Source organism: Halichondria panicea, chromosome 11, assembly GCF_963675165.1.
Source record: "Halichondria panicea chromosome 11, odHalPani1.1, whole genome shotgun sequence".
NCBI classification, from domain to species: Eukaryota; Metazoa; Porifera; class Demospongiae; order Suberitida; family Halichondriidae; genus Halichondria; species Halichondria panicea.
The window spans coordinates 1,619,106-1,645,288 of NC_087387.1; the positions used below are offsets into that span (position 1 = coordinate 1,619,106).

Here is a 26,183-nt window from a genome sequence, read left to right on the forward strand (position 1 = left end):
TTTTAATTGTTGCTATATACTATATTCATGGTTGCTAGTCATGATGTTCCTTGTACCACCCAGCAGCCATGTCCTTGATGGCACCCTCTTTCGGAAGGTTGGCTTTTTCTCGTGCCTTCAAAAACTCGTCCATCACATAGTTGGAGGGCATGTCTGGTATGTCGGGAAGATCGTCGGTAGTGGCCTGCACATGTGTACAAAATGTATAGTATAACGTACCGTTTCACTGTATTACGTACTACATGTACTAAGCGATTCTGTGTCCTTGAATTTTCCCAGTATCTCCTCCAAAGCTATATATTAGACAACTTTATTTTTTGTTTTCTAGTCCTTTGGTTATAGTTGCTATACCGACACACCACACCCACTAGCCTCCTACACCATGGTGCTCAGCCCTCCAGTGAGGGACGGTCCTTTGAGACTGTCACTATTTCCTTCATCACTGAGACAGCTGTCGTAGGGGGAATCACCAGGTGAGTTCAATTGTATTGCAGGACCAGAGGAGGTCCGACATGCGTGCACGAATCACTACAAGTTCAGTGCATTGTGGCCAGGCATTATCACGTGACACCGCAATGACATCAATGCACTGAACTTGTAGTGATTCGTGCACGCATGTCGCAGGACTACTGAATATTGTCCCATCCATCCATACACTTATAAGCATTGAGAACTATACGTACACGCATGCATGTAATTATCTGCTGAATTTTGTCTATCTAATGCTTGCAGCCAATACAATCACTGTCAGTGTGTATGTACGTGTATTTTGCACTGTGAACAACAACAACTGTGTACGTACACACAATGCACGTGTATCTGATTGTGCAAAAGAACAATTGAATTTTAGCTTAAAATGGCTGACTGCCAAAAAATTGTTTCAGTGCTCAATTGCCGTATTAACAATTGATCCTTTCCACAGTTTGGTGAATGTGAGTGGTGGGCTGGTGGTTGCCACGGGTTACGGGATGCTACACAGAGTCAGCTGGGACGGGAGGTTCGATGGCTCCCTCCAGATCAACCTCAGTCTAGTGCCCTTCACCACAGACCTTCTGCCAGAGACCAGAGGTAGGTGGGCCATTGGCGGGTTGAATTAAGCAACAGCGTACTGCTTACATTGCATGTACTATGGTATATGCAATAGTACATACATTTAGTAAGTGTATCGTTAGAGGGCTATTAACTGTAGGTGTGCTGGTTACCGTGTAGCAAGTTGCAGTAGCCCACAGTACTGTAGGAGGAGGGGGGGGGGGGGGATCTTTCCGGTATCTCTTTCCTTGGCAATCTGTTGTAGAAATTACAACAATGGGTAAGGAATCGTTATGATGAATTAGATGAAGTTGTATGTGAGCTCCTCCCTGACAAACAAACTGTAGTCTAGGTAACCGCCTTATCAGTCAAGTAGGCTAAAAATCTGTGTCCTTTGATGTAAGCTTTGATGTCTCTTTGTGCATATGTAGTTATAAAAAAAAAAAAAAAAAAAAAAAGAAACCTTTGACTAGCTAGGAAGAGTAGCAGCAGTAGGCAGCAGTAGTAGTAGCAGTGCAAGCAGGACTAGACTAGATTAAAAAGTTGGTGGAAAGAATAACTGACCGTTTGGACGTCACCTGGCTGCCAGACTTTCATCTGGACTCTTCCCCCTGAGTAGCTGGCCTTTCTCTAAGCCACAAAACTGAGCAAGAAGCTGAAGAAGCAGCTAGACAGAGACATGTACCTAGCCTTGAGAATTGGGAGGCGTGGCTCAACTAGTTAGCCCAGCCCAGAGGAATTGTTACCGTGGGTACTGAACAACCGTAGAAGTAGGGCTACCCCTGGCTTTACTGAATTAACTAGCTGTGTCTGCTGTCTAGTTGGACCAGATTTAGCTAGATAATGGGGTAGAGAATAGTTGAGCGGTGCTGTGTGTAGCTTGAACTGTACTGGCTGGCAAGAATCTAGTAAGCACCCTATGCACTGATAACTCGTCAGAATGGAGGGTATGTTCTAGGGATCTGGACAGCTGTACATCCAAAGGAGCCAGGGAGTGCCAATCATCTTCTCCCAGTCTCTGACACGCTAAACAAAAGGAGCTAGAACTGGGAGTCCCAGCTAGAATTGCTAGCCGGATCTAGACTAATAGAATGACTTGGAGGCGTGGTGAGGCGGGATCCACACTAATTGATCGACCTAAAGACGCTCCTGTTCCAGATTTCACGAATGGCAAGGAAAGGGGTATAGGCCTATTAACTGTAGGTGTGCTGGTTACCGTGTAGCAAGTTGCAGTAGCAAGTTGCAGTAGCCTTAATGTTTCTTGTTGGTAGTGTCTTAATAACCAATTTTAACAGTATTGTATGTTACTGACCAACAACTTTTGGAAGCATCTTCGAAGAGACTCAGATTCTCAGATTTGCTCTGATTCTTTGTCTAGTTTGGTATAAATTATTTAGAGTATTGTTAGTTTTAAGGTAAGTAGTATATATAAGGTTAGATTTGTGAGAAAGTTCTTTTAAGCCGTACAGTATAATTATTGATGTGCAGTAGTAACTAGTAACTCCAATAGAAGTTACCAGGAGTGCATGTCACTGCATTCATATCGTTTGCAGAGGATGATGATCAAAGGTTTTAGTAAATAATCTGCTATCCGTAATTTATCAATCATCTAACTTTCCTTTGGTATCTCCATCCACGTGGTTCGTTTGCAGTATTAAAACATGGTCAGTATAATACACAAAGACCATTTCTACCCAGAGTCAGAGCTGTTCCTAACAGAGTTAGCATGCTCAGGACATTCAGCCACTCTGCTGGAGGTGAGCTGGCTGAATACATAAATTGGAGATACCAAAGGAAGAGTAGATGTGCTTGAAGTGCAATTTTAAGTCTTTGTTCTCTAGTTATGGCTAATTTTACTTACAGTGAATGCTGTTGCAGTGTCTTCAGAATCTTTCGTAGCATCATCTGACAGTTCACGCAAAGTTTCTATTCGAGTTAGCCTTGCACTAAAGTGCTAGCTTTCTGTTAGCTACAAGAGTCAGAAAAGAGTTGCAAAACTGTACCGTACTGTTAGAATGCAGTAGCCATTGCGAACTTTAACCTAGGCTATTAGACACACCCCTTTTTCTGCGAACGTTCACCTAACCGTTATAAAAGCGAAAACTTGGCCTGGGATCGAGGCTAGGTCATAATTATGAGTAAGCACTGTGCAAGATCTAGTCAGCATCCAGAGCATGAGGCTACAAGCATAGATACCATAAATCACTATCTACACTGCAAGTTATAAGTGGGGGCGGCCCCATATCGCTGGAGGGGCCTAGCCTCGAGACCAGGCCATTCATTGTCTGAAAGAATGCCTGGTCAAGTTCCACGTTTAGTTGAGTCAGCGAGTGGTTAGGCATGAGTAGTTGTGAACATGATTGTGAACTGCAAACACAACAATACTATCTAGCTGTAGTATCATAATGAGGTGAGTATGGTTGTTGCGGGCAATTATCACATTCCTGGACCAGTTTTACATTGGAACTTGCCTGGTCTCGAGGCTAGGAGGGGCCTCAAAGCAGAGGAGGCATGACACACATCTCGTGATCTCTCTTTTAATTGCATTCCAATCTTTTTGACATCAGTTTTCAATGTAGTGTATTCCTCATAATAACTCTGTTATTCTGTGACTGAGGTTTTTCAAAGTCAAAGATAGACCCAGATCAAACTGTTTCCATTGCTGAACCACAATGAACCCTTATTCAGATATGCTTGCTACAATGTTGAGAGCACTGCACCCTTCATAAATATATTGACGAGTTCTAGCCAGGACTCAGCTGGAGAAACACTATAATTATAGCTAGCCTTGAGAAACACATAGAGCTAGCTAGACAGTCAGTTACAAACTTTCTACAAGCCTAGCTAGGTCGCGGTAAACTGCCAGCTAAGCAAACGTCATCGCAATAGAATTCAATTATGTACCTCCAAGTGCTAGTGAAATAGGTCTGTGGGTTTCCTGGCATTGAAACGTGAGTTCAAAAATTTCTGCTGAGGGTTCTGGAGCCAAATAGCAAAAATTTGCAGCAAACATATCTTGCTATAATTCTGGTACTATAATTATATGAAGTGAAGCAGCATTTGCAAACCAGGAGTGGAGAGATGCAGTGGTGTTAATTGTTTCTGGCTATTTTTGTTTGCAGTCCACTAGTTGTAGCCCTGCATCAAATATAATTATAAAGGCATTGTATACACACATTATTGTGTGGATGGAGAAGTTGTATAGTAAGTTTCAATGTCTGTTTCCGAATAGGTCTACATATATATATTCACAGCCTTGTCTCCCACACATGCAGTAGTTCAATGGTAATGAATCTAGTTTTTATAGCAAACATGTGATCCTGTGACTGCAATTAGGTAGTGCAAAGATACTGTAAAGCAGTATTTGTATAGCAGGAGTGAAAAGATGCAGTGCATTGTTATATTACTGGCTATTTTGTTTGCGAGCAGTGGAGTAGCAGTGCCTATCAGCTATGCAGCAGTGCCTATCAGCTCTGCAGTAGTGCCTATCAGCTCTGCAGCAGTGCCTGTCAGCTCTGCAGCAGAGCCTATCAGCGACTGTATCAATAGCAGCGACTACCTGAGAATTGAAAGTTCCCTTCTGAGCAGGCCCCAAAACTTGGTAAATTTGTATCAAGCTTTCTTTCCCACGAATAGACAAGCAAGTATTTCAGTTCAAGTCACCTATCACTTTACTGGCAACCCTACTGATATACAGTGATCTATCGATGGCTTGGCTCCTCTGTCTTGATGCTGATTCGTAGCGACTTGCTTCATTATCTCTCTCTATTCACGTACAATGTCAAGACAAATCACGCAAATATCACCCTTGACCCGATTTGTGGGTTTCCAAGTGATGACAATGTAAATACCTCAGATCCAGTACCAAGTGACTATTGCAAAGTGGCTAACAGCGCTGGTCATCATCTACTCAACAGTCTGACAGCTAATGTAAGTGCTGCAAATATAGATGTCGTAGTCTGTAGATTAGATAACTATCGGGCTGGTTAATTAACAGGAGAGAGCTGATCAAACAGTTTTAGTATCTACAATCAGGCTCGTTTGACAAACAATTAACTGTAGGCCTCTACACTGTGCATTGGCCTCTACACTGTGCATTGTATATATATATATATACTGAGCTTTTATCTCGTATGCATACTGCAGCTTTTCTCTTATGCTGTGCATCGGAATTCAGTGATGCACAATGGAATTGACTCGTCAATTGAAAATGGATTCTCCGTGTACGTTTTTAATACCGAAAACCTCGGTGACTATTGTATCTTTGATGAATTTAACAACTTTTTGCATTTAAGGACACTGTTGTTTGTTGCCTTTGGATTCTTGGAGCTAACGAGTGTGTTTTCCATTCCTCTGCTATTGGGTAGTATTTATGGCGAGTTTAAAAAGAAAATGAGTAGTACCGATAAAAATGGCAACGAAAATAAACTTAGATACTTTGTTTGGGCAACTCTTGTATTGATTGTACTGATTATTCCATTGCTCTTTTGCTGTAATTTCTATGCGATTTGCAATGGCTTGAGCTCACCACGAACAAAATATAAAGACATCTTTGCAGGCTTTATAGTAATGGCTGTTTTTATGGTTGTTCTCCCTTTGGTGGACATACTAACAGCAATCGGTGTTGTGGTGATTCTTTACTGTATTGTTGGAAAAAACAACAACCCCGGGATAATGAAGATAAGCATGAGATAAACTGCTTTGGCTTTCCGGATTTTGCGAATACTGAACATAGATGCATACGTCTAAAGATTTTCGTTCATGGTGTTGCCATTTTTGTTGTAACGTGGTTCACTCAACTTGCACTTTTCAATTCTATTTATGTGTTCATTGGAGCAATAGCTGCCCCTGTGGAAACTGGCTCACTTCTTCTCTTGTACATTACAAGCCTCTTTGCACTGATATCATTCTTCGCTGTGATCCTTAAAGTTATCCACAAAATACTACCGGTAGTAGTTGCACAACTGGCAGTAGCTGCACAACCGGCAGTAGCTGCACAACCGGCAGTAGCTACACAACCGGCAGTAGCTACACAACCGGAAGAAGATACACAACAGGGAGTAGATACACAACCGGCAGTAGCTACACAACCGGCAGTAGCTACACAACCGGCAGTAGCTACACAACAGGGAGTAGATACACAACAGGGAGTAGATACACAACCAAGAGGAGCACCTCCGCCAGTAACAATTACTCGTTGTCAAGGTTGTTCGGGTTTCGCCTGCTTTATACCTTTTCTACTTTTGGTTTTAGTACTGGGCTCTGGTATCGGTGTTTTTTTGTTTCATTCATGTACATCTATATAACATTGAACCAGGAGTACCGAAACAATCGCGGCATACTGACCTTCCTTGGGGCTCTCCTCCCCTCCCTCCTTGCATCAACCTCGGGGTATTTCTGGACGAGGATTATGCCATGCATTGGAAATAGGAACAGAGAACCACTAAGTGATATAGAAATAAGGGAATCAATGGAGTCTCTACTAAGGATTGCCAAAAGGATAAATCCAAATTAAGACAAAACTGGTCAAGATACTACACTTAAAATGTCAGAAAATGATGGAGCTAATGGAAGTGACTTTTAAATTATTGTACCCTATACTATATTTTTCACGAGTACGTCTTCTTACTGTGTGTGTATAATTAATTCTGAATTTTGTAGATTGTACAATAACTAGTACCAAACTGACTAACACTCTGCATTGCTATAATGGAGTATATTCTTATTCACTGCATGCATGTGTTCTATTCATTGTGTTCTTTGGCAACTCGATTATGTGACAACACCTGTTCTGTTCTATATTTGTAGCTGGTGACTAGAATGGAATTTAATAAAAACAGTCACATGTTTTAGCCTCAAGTCTGTGAATATGTTTCATTATGCCTCGAGGCGTAGCCACATGAGGGATACGGTAAAGCTGACTGTGTGTGTGTGTGTGTGTGTGTCTGTTCCAGCTGTAACTGCTCAATGGTTGCAATGCGACGAAAACTAACAGCTTCTATAGGCTTCTAGCTACTTTCTCTTGGATTTTGATTCGTGGATTAGCAAACTAAAGCTTCTTTCTCCAGTTATGGCTACTTTGGCTCATATTGAAGGCTGTTAATTGCAGTCTCTTCAGAATATTTCGTAGCATCATTTGTTTGCACAAAGTTTCTATGAGTTAGCCTTGCACTATAAAGGTGATTATATCACAGAAAGTGACCCGGCCCTAACTAATGCAATCACTGCCCCCTTCAGTTTCCCCCCTAGCTCCCTTCAATGACCCCCTATACACTGTACTTACTTCCCTCCTATCCCCTAGTTCATGCACACTCTACCCCCTGCAGGGACCCCCCTGGGAGACAGCAGTCTCCATGCCACCCAGCTGGCCTACTCCCTGGACATGCATGGTCTCTCATTGGTCCTCTCTGATGGGAGGGGCGTGTTCCTCACCTCACGCTCCTCTCGTCTGGAGCCTCAGGAAGTGGCAGCTGTTTCCATCCCTGGCCTGACTGGAGCCACCTGTTCCGCTCTTAATGGACGCTACAGACTGGTTGCTTTCGGAAAAGAAGAGTGAGTTAAGCATGCAATTATCATTTTGAAGGTTGTATGATATCTAGTGGAGGTAGCTATCAAAGGTAACTTGTTACAAGTATTAGAATATTTTGCCTGTGAACAACTTTTACGAATGAGCCAAATCAGCAGGAATTTGACCCTTTGCGATCTAACTATTGCGTTCTGGTGTGTCGTTACCAGTACTAATTTAGGTTTTGCTAGTTGTATTTTTTGCAAGTGATCAATGCGAGCAAAGTTTAATGGTCGCAAAACATTCTAGTAACAGGATTTATGGAAGTTTGAAATGCAAAATTGGCTGCTAACAGTATTCTCCCTCCAGTGGTTCAGTGGATGTGTACTCACTGGATGATAGCAATGGCAGCTGGAGCATCTCCCACTCACTCAAGTTCTCCAGAAGTCAGTTCCCAGGTACTGACACTCCTCCACCACAGTACTTATGTTAGACCTAGAGCACTGATTGAGCAGTGGTGTACCCATGCAAGTAGTGCCTATAGTTTTCAATCATTCTCAATTCACACACAAAAATGTGGCCTCTTTTATAGCTGGTAAACTACCTATAGGTCTAAGATGATCATTTTTAATGTATATACATGTACGTAGGTAGGTGGTTAGTACACCACCACCGACCAGTGTGGGGCACATCCTGCTTGTAACTGCAGTGTGTAGTGGGGTACATAATTATTATAAGTGGCTATTTAGATTGCTGGCTAGCTAGGTATTGCCTGAGCAAGCAGGCAGTGCCTATTTATAATAAAAATCTCACAGCCTCATATAAAGTCACACATAAAGTCACATATGTGGTACATGTACATGTATAATTATACATTTCTTCTTGCCCACGACAGAGACGGGACTCCAGCTGGGGAGTGTGGTGTGTGTGGAGTGGAGTGTGGGAGATGGGATGGTGGTGGGCGTGGCCTGGAGCAACGGAGGCCTCTCACTATGGACGGTGTTCGGATCTCTACTCCTTTGTTCCCATGGCGACCAGCCCGGCACACCCTCCCCGCTTAACCCCCACTGCACTGTATTACAAAGCATTGTGAGTACTGTACATAGCAGTCAGTTAGTACATTGATTACCGTCAAGTGTCCAATACGTAGTTAATCGAATGCGAAAGACATTAATTTTACAAGCCTGATCACGTTTTTAACTATTGCGAATTGCATGCGATTGTGTGTTCTCTCCTTTGCGAGCTTTGTTTGCCACCAATGCGAAAACTTGCAATTCTCAATCAAAAGAGTCCAGTATATGGTATTGCCCTCTGTTTTGTAGTATACTTCTGAACAGACTATAATTATGTACATGTAGGTATCATTTGAGTATGCGTGTACTACAACCTGTGTGCATGCCTAGCACATTTAGCAACTGCTACAAAACCATCCTACATGTGTATATACATGTATAGAGGTAGAGGTAGAGTATATAATACATAACACAAAGATAGTTTTAAAATTATTGTATTTGTAACACCACCACCTTTCTTTGTTCAGTGTTGGTCCTCTGACATGTATCACTTGTGGATGCTGGCCAAGACTGCCACTGAACACACCTCTAGCGAGAAACCGACCAATCAGAGTGGAGTATCCAATAGCAACGGTGGTCAAGTGATTGTCATGGGGTTCATGAAAAACGCTATAGTCAACAACCCTATCAGTGTAAGTACAGAGTACACTTCACAGTGTCTAGTTTAGTGTCAGTGGTGTGGTGTGCAGAAATTAGCTTGGATCAATTCCACAACAAAAACCCCATTCTGTAGCTTAAAAAAGGGCATATCACATGACGTATTTAGATCAGAAAGTGTAGTGTGTAGTGCCCCTTTCAAACATAACTAAAATCTGGTAAAATCCATCGATTTTGAAACAAAGGCTTATTGTCAGGCGTTTTTCTCTCAAAAGTGTTATCCAGTTTTGAAGATACACACTATTATTCACTTATATGCCTTCTGTAGCTATGGTGTACTTACTATAAACCGCGTTTTAGAATTTTGACTGTACATGTATGTGTGCTACAAAATCCTCAAGCCAGGACCCCCCCCCCCCTCTATCACCTGCAGGTTAACCACAGTCACCTGTTCCTCCTCGGCTCTGATAGACTATGCCTGAATCTGTGTAAGGTGACCACACCCACTCAGACTACAGGCGAGGCCACACCTGCTGGGACCAGTGCAGTGTCCTCTCCGCAATGGAGGGTGGTCCAGTACCCCTCCAGCTACATGGCTCTCAACTGGCCAGTCAAGGTGGGTCTAGCATGTGACACAGCACACTGTTACTGTAGTGTGTAGTCACACTAAAGTCTATTTGCATTGAGTTCAACCCCGAAAGTTATGTGGTCAATTATGGCTTTATTTATGCTTTATGTGGTGGACAAGTATGCTTGGGACTTCTACATGGAAAATGCTAACTTTTAGCTGGTTGGAGCTTACCAGCTCTACAGCATATAGATAGAAGCGCTTTTTAACAAGGAATCCAATGGTATATGAAACTTTGAATTTCAGTAAAGTATGACAAAGTTATGACAACTTTATGAAGGTCAAACTCAACACAAATAGACTTTAGTGTGGTAAGTCTATTAGCATGACACAGTTAGTGTGGTGTAGTCACTGAAGGGAGTTGCATTTCCATACAGTGTACATTGCTTGCTATACTGTATAGCTGGTAATTTTCGTGGGGCAAAATACTCGTGGTTTTCATGGTTGGAGCTCAGACCACGAATAAAGCGACCTTGCCTACCTTTACCTGCAGTGCAAGCAGCAACCACGAAAATTAATATCCACGAAGTGGCTAAATATTGCTCAACCACGAATGTTTTGCCCCTTGAAATTACCCAGTATATCATTGTGGAAGCCAATATTACATGTACATAAAAGTGAAGCTACTTGTGTTTACTGTAGCAGTGTCTAGTTATACATTGCTCTTATCTTATAAGTGTACATGCACATGCACTTGTGTTTACTGTAGCAGTGTCTAGTATACATTGCTCTTATCTTATAAGTGTACATGCACATGCACTTGTGTTTACTGTAGCAGTGTCTAGTTATACATTGCTCTTATCTTATAAGTGTACATGCACATGCACTTGTGTTTACTGTAGCAGTGTCTAGTATACATTGCTCTTATAAGTGTACATGCACTTGTCCAAGCTGTACATTGTTTGTTTCAAAACGTACGTTCTATTGTCTTGCTTGCATTTTGTTTTCACTTCCCACATGTTATATTACAGTATGCAGCTGTGAATGCTGCTGGCAGTAACCTGGTGATAGCGGGGAGAGCAGGGTTTGCTCTCTACTCTGGATCACGGCGTAAATGGAAGTTATTTGGTAACGAGGTTCAAGAACAGAGTCTCGTGTGTCGAGGGGGCGTGCTGTGGTACCAGGACATTGTGGTGTTCCCGTGCCGAGTACAGGAGCACAGCGAGGAGGTGTGAGGGTGTGTGTGTGTGTGGGGGTGGAGGGGGCGTATGATATACTGTATAAATTATTAACAGAGTGCATACATGTATAAAGTTTTAATAAGCTAGCTAAGCAGGCTAGTATCATTCTTTGTGATTCTGTCAGAAGTGTAATTGTGGCATGCAGTACGGACGTACACGCGTATATAATTATAGCTCAGTACTATTTGCATGCCATCACCATTAGATTTTCGTTCGTGTGGTCATCATTCACATAATTATATCCATGCACACATTGCCTCAGGTTCGCTTCTACTCTCTCCATTCTAACCTGGACAACTCCCAACTAATGCACTCCCTCAAATCAACCTCTCCCACTGTCAAAATCAATCTCCACGGCGACTGTCTCCTCTTGGCATCACGTGACTGTCACATGACCATCATGGGTCTCAGCTTGACCACGGTTCCCACTCAAGGTGTGGTTTTCTCATCGTACAAATGTGCATGCTTACTTGTCCGGTTGTTGTCATTCTTGCTAAAATTTGTGTTATACCGTATAGCGGGTAACTTTCGTTGGTGTAAATTTTGTATAAACTAATTTAAATATTCGTACAGCTCAGGATAGTGACGTTGAACCTATTGCAGTAGACAGTTTAATTTTCTATGATGCTCTATAATACGTGCATATGTCCGTACGAAAATAACCCGTTATACCGTACTACAGTTGTATACACAGTACTGTGCACGGTGAATGTGTACGGCAATGCAATGTCCTTTGATCTATAATTATGATCAAGTTTTGCTCTCTCTTTATTTCCCCTCTCCCCCTACTACAGGACTGGTTCTTAACGTGACCAAGCTGCGTGAGGTGTCTCTGGCTAAGTCCCTCCCCATACCCTGGGCCACCACCCTCGTCTCCATGACACTCTCCAACATCCGCACTGATCCCTCCACACCCTCACACCCTCACACAGGCATACCCTCTGGTGCAACTCAGAACTCAAAAATAGGTACAGTACATGTTTTGTATCAAGTGTCTACTACTTCACTTATTGCTAGTCACTATGGCTACCTGTCAAAGCTTTGTTTTGACAATGTATATATAGGCCTCAAAATGTCGTTGTTATGGGACAGTAAGTATGTTTGTGTATATCAATTTACCACAAATCGAGAAGCCTGCTGTTCAATGTAAAAATTCCTCTGTGCAGTATATGTACTACAGTGCGTTGTGCCCTCACACACTCACACACAGACACAGGTGCACACCTCCACACACACACACACTCCACACCTCACACACAGGCACAGGTGCACACCCTCAGGGCGTAGTCGGCTCAGTACTCTTCAACGTGAGTGGCAGGCTGCTGATGACTCAGCAGGAGACCCCCAGTGTGATTACCAAAGAGAACAGCCCTGATCAGATTGTGGTGAGCTGTACATGTACATGTAATCTATGCATATACGTGGCTGGCTGGGTCAGTTAGTCTCTGAGCAAGAGAAGCTTTACAGTTACTGCTAGGAACATGCCCCTAGGCCGTACTGTACTGTACTCACACAAGGGGGCAATGCTTAGCCGACCTATTACAGTACAAATGTAACTGGCTTGTACACACAAGAAAATTATGAATAGTTTGGTTAACGATGCCAGGTCCAATACCAAAGGCCTTGCGTTTTTCCCGTGATTTTGGAGCAACCGTTTGAGAGTGGTTTATTTGGCTGTACATGTACAACTTGTGCACAACAGCCTCTGCATGCTTTACTGCACACATCCCCTCTCTCCTCTTTTTCAGGAGAATCGTGTCACATTCTCGTCCCCCGTGTGTCTGGCTGGCTCGGTGGAGGCCGTGTGGACTCCGCCCTACCACGCCCCCTCACACACACACCACCTCATGGAGTCACTCTGGCTCGCCTGTGGAGCTGCTGGGATTAAGGTAAATCCAGGTTTCCATACGAGTAAGTTCTTGATTCCATTCTCAATACATTTTGGGTTCCATACGTGTACATGTATTAAATTTTGTAAGTGCAGACACACGTGTATACCGTATTACTAGAATACTTTGCGAATGAGCCAAATCAGCAGAAAAATTGACCCTTTGCGATCTAACTATTGCGTTCTGGCAAGGATCGTGTGTGTTTACTAGTACTAATTTAGGTTTTGCGATTTATTATTGCGAATTGATTAACTCTCGGCAAAGTTCGCATGCTTTGATGCTCGCAAAACATTCTAGTAATACAGTACATGTAGTACTAGTGTACATACTAATCCACTCTTGCCAGAAACCTAAATGGTTTTGTCAGTAGCTGCATGCTTACAAATACTCGTTGGCCTTGCAATAACCATAATTTATGCAAATATGCAAATTCACTCCCCACTACTTACATGTTGTGTAGGTGTGGCTTCCCCTGTACCCACGAGACGAGGGTCACCCGACGTTCCTGTCCAAGAGGATCATGCTCACACTCCCCATCACTGTCTACCCTCAAGGTGACTGACCACCTGTACAGTGTATCTGTGTGTCCGTGTGCGTACATGGGGGACCACCTGTACAGTGTATCTGTGTGTGTATACATGTACATGGACATGTTATCTCTGTGTGTGTGTGTATGTACAACTGTACATGGGTAAGCCTTTGATTTGGTTTGAAAGATTATACTCATGTCGCATCAACCACTGAAAATTAATACTGCTGCATTTTTGTTATCTTGTTACCATGGATATTTGTGATGTTGTCTCCTGTTTCTCCAGTTGTCCTGTTCTCTGATGCTATCATGTTTGGGCTCTCCCACGAGACTGCCTTCACTGACTCCGCCCACCCCAGCAGACACGCCTTCCCCTTCGCCACCATCGAGAGAACAGTGAGACCATTGTCACCTAGCTGCTACATGTTCCTACTGCACTTGTGTATGTATGTACAGTATGTTTATGTATCTCTCTCTCCTAGACTCATGTGTTCCTGCATCATATTCTAAGGCAACTTCTGAGGAGAAAGTAAGTGTTATAGTGTATTGCTAGGAGTGCCGACTGTACACTATACAAAAAGCATTTTAACTACACTTGGCTAAATCCTATCTAAGGAAGCTAGCACCTCTATTCTTACTCCCTGCCCCCTCCAGTCTTGGTAGCCACGCCCTCCAGATGGCTCGGAGCTCCTCCCACCTACCCTACTTCCGTCACGTCCTGGAGCTCATGCTGCATGAGATACTCGAGGAGGAGGCACCTCGCTCAAGATCCATGCCTGTACCAGGTATGTGGTATGTGGTATGTGGTATGTGGTATGAATCTTTTAGCAGCTGTACAGGAGAGTGGGGGAGAGAGTCGGGGGTAGGGATAGTGGGATGTACATGTAGCAGCAGCTGTAACATATTGACCTAGGTGTGCTGCTTTGCTCAAATATCGCTGCCAATTTTCAATAGATGTCTTTGACTGTACGTAACTTTAGTTTGGAGTGTACAATATTTCATTCTTTCGTTCTGGAAGGAGCTCCATCATTTGGATAAATATTTGACAGGCCATTTTCATTCTTCAAACCAATGGCTGAATAGCACTGTAGCCTTGTCCCAACGCCTACTTCTACTTATTATTAATTGCTTGGGTCTGTGTCGGAGGTTGTGTGTCCACTAGACATATTTACGTTGAGCTAGAAACATGCAATTCCAAAATGGTGTCAGTGGTGTTTGTATTGAACCCCTCCCCCCCCACATAGACGCCCTCCTGCCGTGTGGGGTGGAGTTTATCAAGCAGTTCCCTGAATTCCTAGAGACGGTGGGTCACTGTGCCCGCAAGACTGAGATAGCCCTCTGGCAATATCTCTTTGCAGCTATCGGCAGCCCCAGGGATCTCTTTGAGGTGTGTCCTTAGTTACAGCTAGCATACATATTAGCATACATATTAGCTAGCATACATATTATCAAGAGTAGATAAGAGTAAGAGTGTTGACTCATATTAATTGAATAGTGACGACAGTGATGACGAAACTTAAGGCAAATGCGGTTTCACGTTTACTACAGTACACTCTTACTCTTGATATTACATACATTTATTATTTATAGCTAGTTGGCGTGTGATTCTTATAAAGTGTGATCATGTTTTACTCTATTGTTGACTGCAGCTGTGTATGAGTGATGGACGACTGAGCACTGCGGCCACTTACCTCATCATTATTCAGAACCTCGAGGCAGCAGCTGTCAGTAGACAAGTGAGTGCCCCCCCATTGCCCACAATACTGCCCTAGGTAATGGGGGGAAATGTTGTTGCTACATTTTACATTGTAGGACTCCACATGTGCTTTTCTGGTACAATTGGTTTTACAGCTATAGCCACAGCTATTTTGTGTGTGCTCGCTGTAATTATAGTGTACCAAGGTGGTATAAAGAGAAGAGGGCATGCAACTCACTATATACGCAATGTACTAGGCAACATTCACAGAAATATGGTATATACATATACGTGAATAGATAGAATCCAGTGTATTCAGAAGTCAACGGTTCCGTATCTAAAATAGTTTTAAATTGGCAGAAATTTTAATGATTTTGCCATGCCTTTGGTCGATACACTGTGGTTGATAGTACAGTACAGTAGTGTAATGGTACCTTATCATGATCAGCTCCTCATCTTTACAGCTGGCTACAAAGTTGTTGGACGCCTCACTGGACGCTAATCAGTGGGAGGTAAGTGACGATGGTTGGTGGGCATGAACGTCACTACTTATCACACTCTCTCTCCCTTGCAGCTGTGCACTGATCTAGTACGCTTCCTCAAGACGATAGGTACGATATGTTGTCGCATGACTGTTGTTTGGGTACAACGTACATTGAGGTATTTATTATTGACATTTTTTAGCGTGCTTGTATGCAGGAACTGGTGACACACTAGACAGCCCACTGATGACCATGGCAACCACCCCTCGGAAGACCCCTACCCCCACCCCCACACGTGTCACACTCCCCCCACTCTCCACTGAGGGTGGACCCACGCCCACCTCGGCCGGACCAGACCTGGACCGCTCGGCTATGTCACTGACGAGGGATCACCTGACCAGTGGGGGTGTGGCCAACATGGTCAGTCTGAGCGGAGAGTATAAGGACGCCTCAGGGAAGGTCATACGAAGGTTAGTCCGGGGGAGGGGGAGGGGGAGAGGTGGGTAGTACAGTTTGGGCTATGTATTCTTGTGTGTGTTTTATCTGTAGGTTATATCCTGCATATTGTGCATATACACATGTACGTGTATGGAATTCAACCTTGAATAGTGTTTCTGTGATTAAAGTATACATGTAAATGTGTAGCTATACTTCATGATGGGTTACCATTTGTTAATTGTCTAATAGATATGCTTAGTACTCAAATATTTGCACTTGTTGATCATTTGAACATGTTGCCCTATACAGATAAAACATAATGATTGTGTTCCTCTAGACCTCAGTTTGTGATGGATGTGGATTCTAAAGAGGACTTTTTTATAGAGCTCATCTTGTGTCGCCATGCCCGCAAGCTGCTCACCTCGACCAGTCTCAGGGACCTGGGCAAGTTCACGGCACAGCTGGACTTCAACTTGAGTACCTGGCTGGCTAAAGAGAGGTGAGTGTTGTCTCCTTATTTGTTGGCATATAAATTACCGAGAGAAAATAATTATTCCGAGGATTCTAGTTAGAGTTATGGCTGTTCCAGTCTCTTGAGAATCGCGGGTATAGCATCATCTGTTTGCACAAACAAGTTACATGTACAGTAGTCTAATACGTTTGTGCTGTGTGTGTATGACTATACAGTGAAACCAGTCATTGTTCAAATCATGAGCTTATCTCGCTAAAAGTTAGTACTAGCACACAAATATAATTCAAACATTTTCTAATAATTATCTGTGATTATAATTATTAGCCACTGTATGCTATTGATATTTGATGTGACAGTTAAGAGATAGATGTTATACTGTTGTTTCATGAGCTGACAGCTCTGTAGAGTTTTCCTCATCTATCTTCTGTGCAGAGGAAATACGAGTACTAAATGAATGTGATCACGCATGCATACATTAATCAGTATACCCCAGTAATGATACACACATGTATACGCACATTAAATTTAAGCCCTACCCATCAACAGTACATGTATGTTTAATGTGTACAGTGAGTATAAAGTACAGTATATATATACGTACCTTAAATTTTGCTGTGTTTTTTCGCTTACAAACACAGATCACAATTATGAGACTAAAAACCGTTCCAGGTAAAATAACAGAGATCAAAACAGAGATAGTTAAATTCCTTGCACAGTCTTCCCCGGGTACTCCTGTGATGGATTGTGTCTTATTCTGTGTCCGTATAGTATTAAGCTGTACTACTTACCTGAGTCTGTATTGCTGTTATTTAAATTGCTCTGAATAGTTTGTGTTGGTTCATCTGAGAAGAAAAATACACTTGTATAAGTCCCTTACATATTTTATACTAGCTACCATCTCCCAGGACACATTATTATACTAACCTGTTGTACTGGTCAGATCAAGTTGGGTACAATCATTTTTAGTGTCGTTCCCGTCTCCATGTAGTACACACACTGATACATTGGCCTCTTTTAGTTCTTTTCCTAACTCAACGCGGAGTCTGTTACATCTCTTAGTACATGAATCAACAGAGTTAATGTGTATACATTTCTTTCCTTTAGACAGTCGAACATAATCGACTAACTGTTGTGTTAAGTTCTGATGCTGTCCACCGCCCACTGTTACGTGTATAATAATCGGGACTTTAAATTGTACAGCCTCGCATACGTATATGAAATCACCCTGTATCGTATAGCCATGTATAACACATATGGGCTTCTGATGATCTTGAGTTGATTCTGCATAGAATAAAAGCAATGGCTTAACTGGTTTGTCTGTAAGCAAATAAGGTGCGTAACAAGGTCAGACTAAATTGTTTCACTGATTTTTAGTGAAATTTTGGACCCAGTAGGCAAGTAATACGAGTTATTAAGTGTAAGCCTCGATTTGAGACCGCAGGTGGGCGTGAATTCGAGTGAAAACTCACCGCTCGCGATTAAACGCCCAGTATCCTATTAAGCCTATAAACGTCTTGCAGAAAAGGGTGGGCGTATTTTTTGCGAAGGTACAGTAATTATACAACCCCCAGGACTTCCCCAAATTAGTTTATCAACACTGTCACAACTTGACACAAGAACAGATTCTCAAATTCAATTAGCTACTCAAACAGGGCGGGCGCTCTGTTCTTTAACGTGTAGGGGAAACACTGCTCATACTACTGCATTTATTATGCCTCGAGGCGTAGCCGCACGAGGGATACAATAAAGCAGACTGTGTGTGTGTGTGTGTGTGTGTGTGTGTGTGTGTGTGTGTGTGTGTGTTCCAACTGTAACTGCTCAACGGTTGCAATGCGACGAAAACTAACAGCTTCTAGCCATGTTCTCTTGAATTTAATTCATGGATTAACACACTAAAGCTTCTTTCTCGAGTTATGGCTAGTTTGATTCACATTGTGAAGGCTGTTGCAGTCTCTTCAGAATCTTTCGTAGCATCATATGTTTGCACAAAGTTTATATTTGAGTTAGCCTTGCACTAAATCACTAGCATCTTGTTTTTAGCAGTTGAACAGTATCAATTCTGAAAGCAATGATTGTGTTCCGACACTGACAGTAATAATAAACACTATGAGAATCACTAACAGTTACATAGACACATAATTTTTGAGAATAAGACTTAAACTTATTGTTTGCTAGATTGATTAACTCTGTCACTCCAGTCTTTAAGACTTCCTTTAGCTGTCCAGGTGTTCTAGCTCCAATTCGAGCTATAGTTTAGACTCTTAACATAACATGCTCTACAGTACGTGCCTCTGCATACCGTAGATCTTGGAGCTCAGTCTTGAGATAGGCGTGACCATCCTACACGCCCATCTAATCAGCAGATGCACGTGATGCTGAGTTAACACAACTGCCCACCATGCGGGAGGGCGTGGCTAGACTACCAGATCCTGGCAGAATCAATTTTCATCTTTCTTGAGGTCCATGGTAAGCCACAAAACAAATGACACCATATACAATAGATGCATGTACACAAGTCTTTCTTTTCTTCAGATATAAATGGCTGACAGAGCAAAATGGCTGACAGAGCCAAGGAAAACAGTCTCTTGTGAGCTTTTAGTAGCCTTTTTTCAAAATATCTCTTCATGGGGCCCTGCATATAGTAGGCTGCCCCTAAGCTATCCATTAAAAGTGTCTATTCGAGCCATGCTGGACTTCCAGCTCATTCTAGCTACTCAAGATCATCAAATCTAGCTCATGAATAAGTAATGACAAGGGCGTATACAGAGAAGAGAGCATGCAACTCGCCCTATTCTCAGAATCATCCGACTTCGTATTGAGCTATTTTTAGAACTGCCCACAAAAACACACACGCGTAACCTTTGACCGCACAAGGTAAATCAAAGTCTTTTTTATATCTGAGCTAGCTCGATTGCAGCATAGTAAAACTAGTTCTCAGCAGCAGTATGGCTCGTACTAGCAGTGTCAAAGGCAAAGGCAAACCATCCAACAGTTGCAACTCCAAGAAGAAGAAACCTAGGTACAATAAACCTGTCTTCCTTAGTCTCTGGTACTTCTTAACAATACGCCCAGCACTTAACTTCCCGCTCAAAGGGGTTGTCTTGGACCTGGATGGACTAGGACTGGTCATGACACTTCTCTAAAATAATACTGCACTGTTAGCTAGCTAGCTAAACAAAGGCAGCTCTGATCTGATGTACACGCCCATAATTATAACTCCGTAAACAACACCGCCCACTTGTTCACGTCCGTATACTGGATTCTATTTTTACGGTCTCTGATACGAAGTCGGATGAGTACGTAGGGTACATAGTGAGTTGCATGCCCTCTTCTCTGTATATGCCCTTGGTAATGAGCAAACGGTTAACACAATCGATCCTAATTATGGTCATACACATAATAACAGATATTATAGGTGAATATGAATAGAGTTATTAATGCATACTAGTATAGTCAATCAGTAAAAGCCTTTTCAAAACAAGAGCTGGCTATTATACTTTGCTGCTCTTCACTATATATACTGTACTCCATTCATTTTCTTACCTTGTGCTAGTCCAATTGCAATCAGTCCACACACTAGGAAAACAGTTAAGAGTGACCTTGTCGACATCATTTTAGAGCCAGTACTGTAACAGTTAGTATGTAGCACACTGAGGCCTTGTGAAGGAGGTTACACACATACATTCATGCAGGTGATTTCCCTGGGCTTGCCCCTTCAGTCCTATTAACTACTTCTATAGCTTCTGTAGCAGTATTATAACAGTTAGTATGTAGCACACTGAGGCCTTGTGAAGGAGGTTACACACATACATGCACATAACTTAGTGAATAGGGGAAGTCCCAGGTGATTTCCCTGTGGCTTGCCCAGGAGTGTACATTGATGATATCAATTACATGAAGTCTACCAAGGACACAATTCGAGTAATTACTGTTTTGTCACGAGTCGACTTCCAGTCTGCCCTAAGACCCCCAAGTTTTCAGTATGCAAGACAAAACAGGAATACATACCACAAGTATTTTAATGGTTTCATAAGGATGACATCACAAAACATTGTTTTATCATAATTGAGATTCATAATAACGACACCCAAAAACTCTACCAGATTGTAGTGAAGGGTGATTTTTTCTGAATTTCCAAAGCTCATAACACAGACCATTTACTGAACTAGAACTTGTTACTAGGAGATAAATTAGTTCAATATGGAATGTATTAACTCAGCAAGTTTGGACTAGATTGAGATAGTGTGAACAGCTTGCGCAAACCGTCGAAGTTAGCTCATTCTGAATAATCTCTGTGGTTGGTGGAACTCATGGCTGCATATCTCCAGATGTGAAAGGAACCAGTGACTGCCTAAAGTATCAACTAGTGCATCTGATGCATGTGCATGCTTAGCAGCAAGCTAGAAGGCTTGAAGTCATTCATGAAGTGTTCTATGCTATTGCCAAGTTGTGTATTTATTTCAAAGTTTGTGTAACTGCTTTGCAAACACCATTCATTTGTATGGCATTTACCTTGAATATGTTGTTATTTAGATCCTTTTGATTTGATCAACCAAGTTTTAGCTTGCTACGTTGATGGTGAACAGCTTGCTCAAAAACTCGAACTTTCCGCAATCATTTTACACAACTTAATGCCAGTTTGACCCACATTCATATTTTAAAGTGTTTATCGTATGTTAAACTGTCTTCTTATTACATATTTCAACTTAGATAGCTCTAAAAACCTTCAGAAAAACTGTTCTCATTAATATATTCATGAGGCAACTTGTAGCACTTCCTGTCTTACAATATTTGGGGTCTTAGGGCAGACTGTTCTATATCAGATTCATCTTCACACATCTCCTGTACGGGGGAAATGAGAGTACTGAATGTAATCATGCATGCATACGTCATTAATCAGATTGTAATACCCAGTAGTGTGTATATACACACATGCATGAGTCTATAGCGGTCATCCCTTGGACAGACTGTAATAAAGAGATGGCCTACTAAGTAGCACAGGTGGAAATTAACACACACGCTATAATTAATATGGGGGCCCATTAAAATGAGCAGACTACACTTGTACCTTGGAAACTGAATGATTCTACAGTCAGCTATACAGTACACCAACAGTGCTATTGCACTAGCTAGTGTACAGTGGTGTATATTGTAGCCACTCTATAATCAGGTCATCCGATTGGTACTTGATATAAGACTCACGAATGTCCTCTATAATGCAATGCCAGTGGGTGGGAATTGCTGTACAACTGTGTACAGTACATTGTGCTAGTAGCCACTAACATTAATGTTAGGATGTGATCTCACACCCTCATAATTCAATTGATACACAAGACATATAATTTGGGCCAATATTTAACTTGTGGGGGTTGCGTATTCACTGTTACAATAGTAAACAATTCGTTCAACTCGAAAACGATGATTTTTGTGACTAAAAATTTGTTTGAATTCATACGTTTTGGTACGCCACGCCTACGTTTTCGTGGAAATTTACCGGCTATGCGGTAGTGTATTTGTATTTGTGAGTAGTGTCTACTGTATATGTAGTCACACCTCTTCTCCCTGTAGATTACGTGCGGCCAGGATCGATGATTTTGTGACCACTCTGAGAGATGTCCACAAAGAATTCCTATGGCCACTCCCTCCCTTTGATGACACGCACACGTTTTCACCTGCCTCAACAATTAGGGGTCAAAGTTCACCGCCAAGCAGCTCGGCTCCAGACACGCCCACCAAGTCAAATGACGTCACCCTGGGGAATCACGAAGGGGAAGTCCCTCCTGCTGAATCAACAATAGATAGCGAGGGCTTAGCATCGTCACTAAAACGTGCCAATCGTCCTCCTGACCTAGACCTCACCCCGGCTCACGCCATTGCTATCCTCAGAACTGCCTCTCAAGGACAATCAACTATAGACTCTCTGAGGGGGAATTCCCTTATTCAAGGGGCGGACCGATCGGACTTTGACCCCACTCGAAGCTCCACACCCTCGAAGCGATCCGGAAGCTTCCAGTCTGAACGTGTGTCTCTCATTATGAAACCTAACTCTTGTAAGTACTAATAGATTACTAATAAGTTTTTGTCCCCTTAGAAGTAAGCAGATAACTCTTAATGTTTGTGTTTAAAGGTATACTCAGGTGAGAACTAGAGGGGGCTTTTTGCTGTTTTCGACCCAACCGTGCTAATGATATCTGCTGTTGATAAATTTTACAGTCTGAAGTCTCAGTTCCTACAGTACCAACTTTAAGCAGCTTATATATAGCTACCCATTTTCCAGAATTCCGATTGTCCAAGCCCATATGCATCCTAGCTTTCTCGTGGCTCTCTCAGACGTTGTATAGCGTGTATATTTCGATAGTATCAATGTTTGCGGTTTTCGTTGATTAAGCCACAAATTTAATATTGCATGCGCATGCTGCAAAAAGGCTGCTATTCAACGAAAACCTTTCTAACGGTCTTTCCGCTAACGTTTATACCCTTGAAATATACCCTCTATACGATATCCCTGGTTACTCAAAGCGTGGGGTAGTTCTATGATAACCTCTTAACCCCCCTCTCCCTCGGTGCAGCGTCAGCAGATCTCAATACGGGGGCGGAGAACAGCTCTTTGGGTGACATCATGGAGGAGTCAGACTGGGAGCTCAATTCAGTGGTGGCCATGGCAACCGGTGAGAACAGGCCGCCTGTGAAAGGATCATCACAAGCTGAAAAGGAAATCAGGTATTGTTTTGTAAGCTGCAGTGTTGTCGAAATGCCGATAATTCAATTAAAGTCTATGCTGTTAGTGTACATGTACATGTGCGTACTAAGTACAGTACAGTTGTTTGTAAGACAAAACTGATGTCTAATAATTATGTTTTACTAGCTGTTAGTTTCTGCATGTACATGTAGTATGCTGCAATATACATATACGTACTACAGCTCTAAATCTCTGAGCACTCAATTTGAACAATGGTTGAAATTGTATTTTCCATCAGATATTTTGCTGACGTGATGCTGAGTGCGTGCTGTGTAGAGTGGGGCCTGGTGCTCGCTGTACTGCTATTGGACGCCTCCCTCGTCAACAGGGTGGTCCAGGAGGTCAAAGTTCACCCGAGCGTGGATGCAGCTGTCCTGTCCAGAGTGACTCAAGGCTACGAGGAGCTGTGTGACTGGGCTGATAATGAGTGGTGGGTGTGGCTGCATGAGACTATTGCAAGGATTGTAGTGTACTCTAGCAGCTTTAAATTTGTGTGTGTGTGTGTGTGCTAGCAACTATACAGTGTATATCAGCATTATTGTATTGCAACGGTATATATAGCCTCGATTCCAGGCCGCAGGGAAAGGCGGGGCTGGAGTCGAGGCTATGGTATATATAGTATCAAGAGTAGATAAGAGTATATCCTCTTATCTACTCTTGACAGTATCTATAATTATACAGTACATCTACTACAAATACATGTATGAGAATGTCAATGGCAGCTAAAAGAGTCCTTCCTTCCCGAACCATTTATTAAACAGGGGGGGGTTGAACATTTTTCAACAGCCATAACCTAAATTAGTACCGTTGATCCAATGTCAATGATTTTCTGAAAGCTTTAAAGAAATTTTGTGTCCCATTAAAAGTGTTTTCTATCAGTTCCCGTACTCATTACCCCCCCCCCCCCCACACACATACACACATATCCCCCTACACACTCACACACACACACACGCACACACACACACACACACACACACACACACACACACACACACACACACACACACAGCCCTGGCTACTCTCAGTTTCTATTGTCCCTGAGCCCTCATTTTGAGCAGCTGTCGCTGTTGGCACGGCAACACGACACCCTCTCATCAACCACCTCCGATCATAATACACCTTTGAACTCTTTGACCTTTAACGAGGACTCTTCCCTACCCCCCACAGAGATCCCCCACGAACAGATAGACGGACTATTACGGACCCCCCAATCTAGCACTACTACAGAGTCTAATTGTGTTCTATCATGACTGTACAATTTATTGTGTGTATTTTGATGTGTTGAATGGATTACGTTATATGTATTATAACCAATATTTTTTTTATTGACAGATTTCCTTTTTCTATGGAATGCATGCTGGGGGGTATAATTCATGGTAAAAGAGCAGAATTATAATTACGTGGATACACCGCTATGGTAAGGAGCGCCTCAGTAATAAGTTAGATTCATACACTGCTGCCTTTGTCCATACAAAACACTATCAAGAAGTGATATGGGAATGTACTGGATACTAAGTGAAGTTGTGACCAATAGATGTACTTTTACAAACGAGGATCCTTTTTGAATTGTGTTGATGGAGTTAGCAGTGAGAATGGCTCTAACTCGGAGGTGGTTGAATATCAACTTACCTTTGCCAACAGAACGTGAGGGAGAGAGTATTGAAACCTCTCTATTAATAGTCACCTTATGAACAGTTCACCCTCACAATACAGCCATTAATTTATTGAATGCGTGCACCTGTATCAAACCATTGACACCACCAATGAATTGTTTGTATTTGTGTAGATGGATTCAAACTGTTTTGCAAGGACAGTGCAGTATCTGTTCAAAATGAAACCTCTAGCCTGGCTCATCATATTTGGAGATGCTATCCACAACTTTGCTGATGGTGGGGGCAGCCATTGCTCAGAGCCTCTCGGAGTCAGCACTATGATCGCTCTCATCTTCCACGAGATACCTCACGAACTAGGTGAGTGCTTATGATAATTATAGTGTTGTGATGTTAAGTTACGTGTACAGTTAGACGTGGGTAGTTACTAATTTATGTAGCTACATACTGCCGATAGATGCGTGGGTGTGGTAGGTAGATAATGATAGCATGGTTTATGTATAATTATAGCTTCACTTTGACGAAATATTTTAGTTATGGAGTATTCTGCACTTTAGAGCTAGAGTAATTATAGTTAATCATATACAGAACACTTTTCTAAACATCGAGCTCTTAACAATTTTCTTTCCTGCTGAAATGTGAAAGTGGTTATGTAATAATTAATGACATACGTAGCTCATAATTTACAAACATTCTGTACCTTACCAATGACAGTCTCTTCCATGATGTATACCAACATCCATCAAAGATCTAGCTATTCATTTTAGCTCGTTCTGGCTCAACCTAGCTCTCCTGCTGCTGCTGCACTACATACAAAATCCGTTTATACAGTTAGATGCTCCTTCTGTAATGTACTCCTGGTTGTACATAGGATTGACAGGGCTATTGTGTGTGTTTTCAATTATGTACATGTAGCTAGACCACTGTGTAAAGAACTCACTGCAGAATCACTTCAATGTGCTGACCTCATTGCTAACGTCTAATTGCATTGAGAATAGCCCTCTTAATGTGTTGCCATAACTTTGTCAGAGTTTATTCAATATCAAAAATTTTTCATTTTTGGATTTCCTTATTAGAAAAAGCGTCTGTCTATATGTTTAGGAGGTGATAAGTTTCTACAGCTAGAAGTTAGGCATTTCCATGTAGAAATCTATGTATCAGGAGTGTCTTCTGTACTCTAGATATTATAGATAAGAGCACAAAGAGTACTTACTCTTGCAAGAAGCCACATTGACCATAGAACTTCCGGGGGGGGGGGGGGGGGGGGGTCAATGCATACAGACTTTAAACAGGTTTGTCGGTTTTAAATACA

General features: G+C 42.3%; 2 protein-coding genes and 1 long non-coding RNA gene across 3 annotated transcripts; 2 read left to right on the forward strand and 1 right to left on the reverse strand.

The window, feature by feature from the left end:
• Positions 1–40: 40 nt before the first annotated feature.
• Positions 41–24,594, forward strand: LOC135344312 (guanine nucleotide exchange factor subunit RIC1-like). Its single transcript, XM_064541479.1, has 27 exons — positions 41–97; positions 343–473; positions 923–1,068; positions 7,356–7,581; positions 7,904–7,992; positions 8,430–8,623; positions 9,075–9,239; positions 9,638–9,820; positions 10,804–11,001; positions 11,276–11,447; positions 11,808–11,981; positions 12,274–12,398; positions 12,762–12,902; positions 13,363–13,456; positions 13,718–13,827; positions 13,914–13,960; positions 14,086–14,216; positions 14,676–14,818; positions 15,081–15,167; positions 15,592–15,639; positions 15,702–15,738; positions 15,812–16,079; positions 16,385–16,546; positions 22,088–22,569; positions 23,089–23,239; positions 23,497–23,688; positions 24,271–24,594. Exons 1-27 carry the CDS (start codon positions 41–43, stop codon positions 24,509–24,511), a joined length of 4,194 nt encoding a protein of 1,397 aa, XP_064397549.1. The 3' UTR covers positions 24,512–24,594.
• On the forward strand, positions 4,256–6,693 carry LOC135343726 (uncharacterized). Its single transcript, XR_010397219.1, has 2 exons — positions 4,256–4,959; positions 5,176–6,693. It is a non-coding gene; the product is annotated as an uncharacterized LOC135343726 (long non-coding RNA).
• Positions 16,636–20,309, reverse strand: LOC135343723 (uncharacterized). The gene is made up of 5 exons (XM_064540728.1): positions 20,063–20,309; positions 17,444–17,800; positions 17,308–17,361; positions 17,121–17,251; positions 16,636–16,943 (listed from the first exon to the last, which is right to left on the reverse strand). Exons 1-5 carry the CDS (start codon positions 20,130–20,132, stop codon positions 16,890–16,892), a joined length of 666 nt encoding a protein of 221 aa, XP_064396798.1. The 5' UTR covers positions 20,133–20,309; the 3' UTR covers positions 16,636–16,889.
• Positions 24,595–26,183: the final 1,589 nt, after the last annotated feature.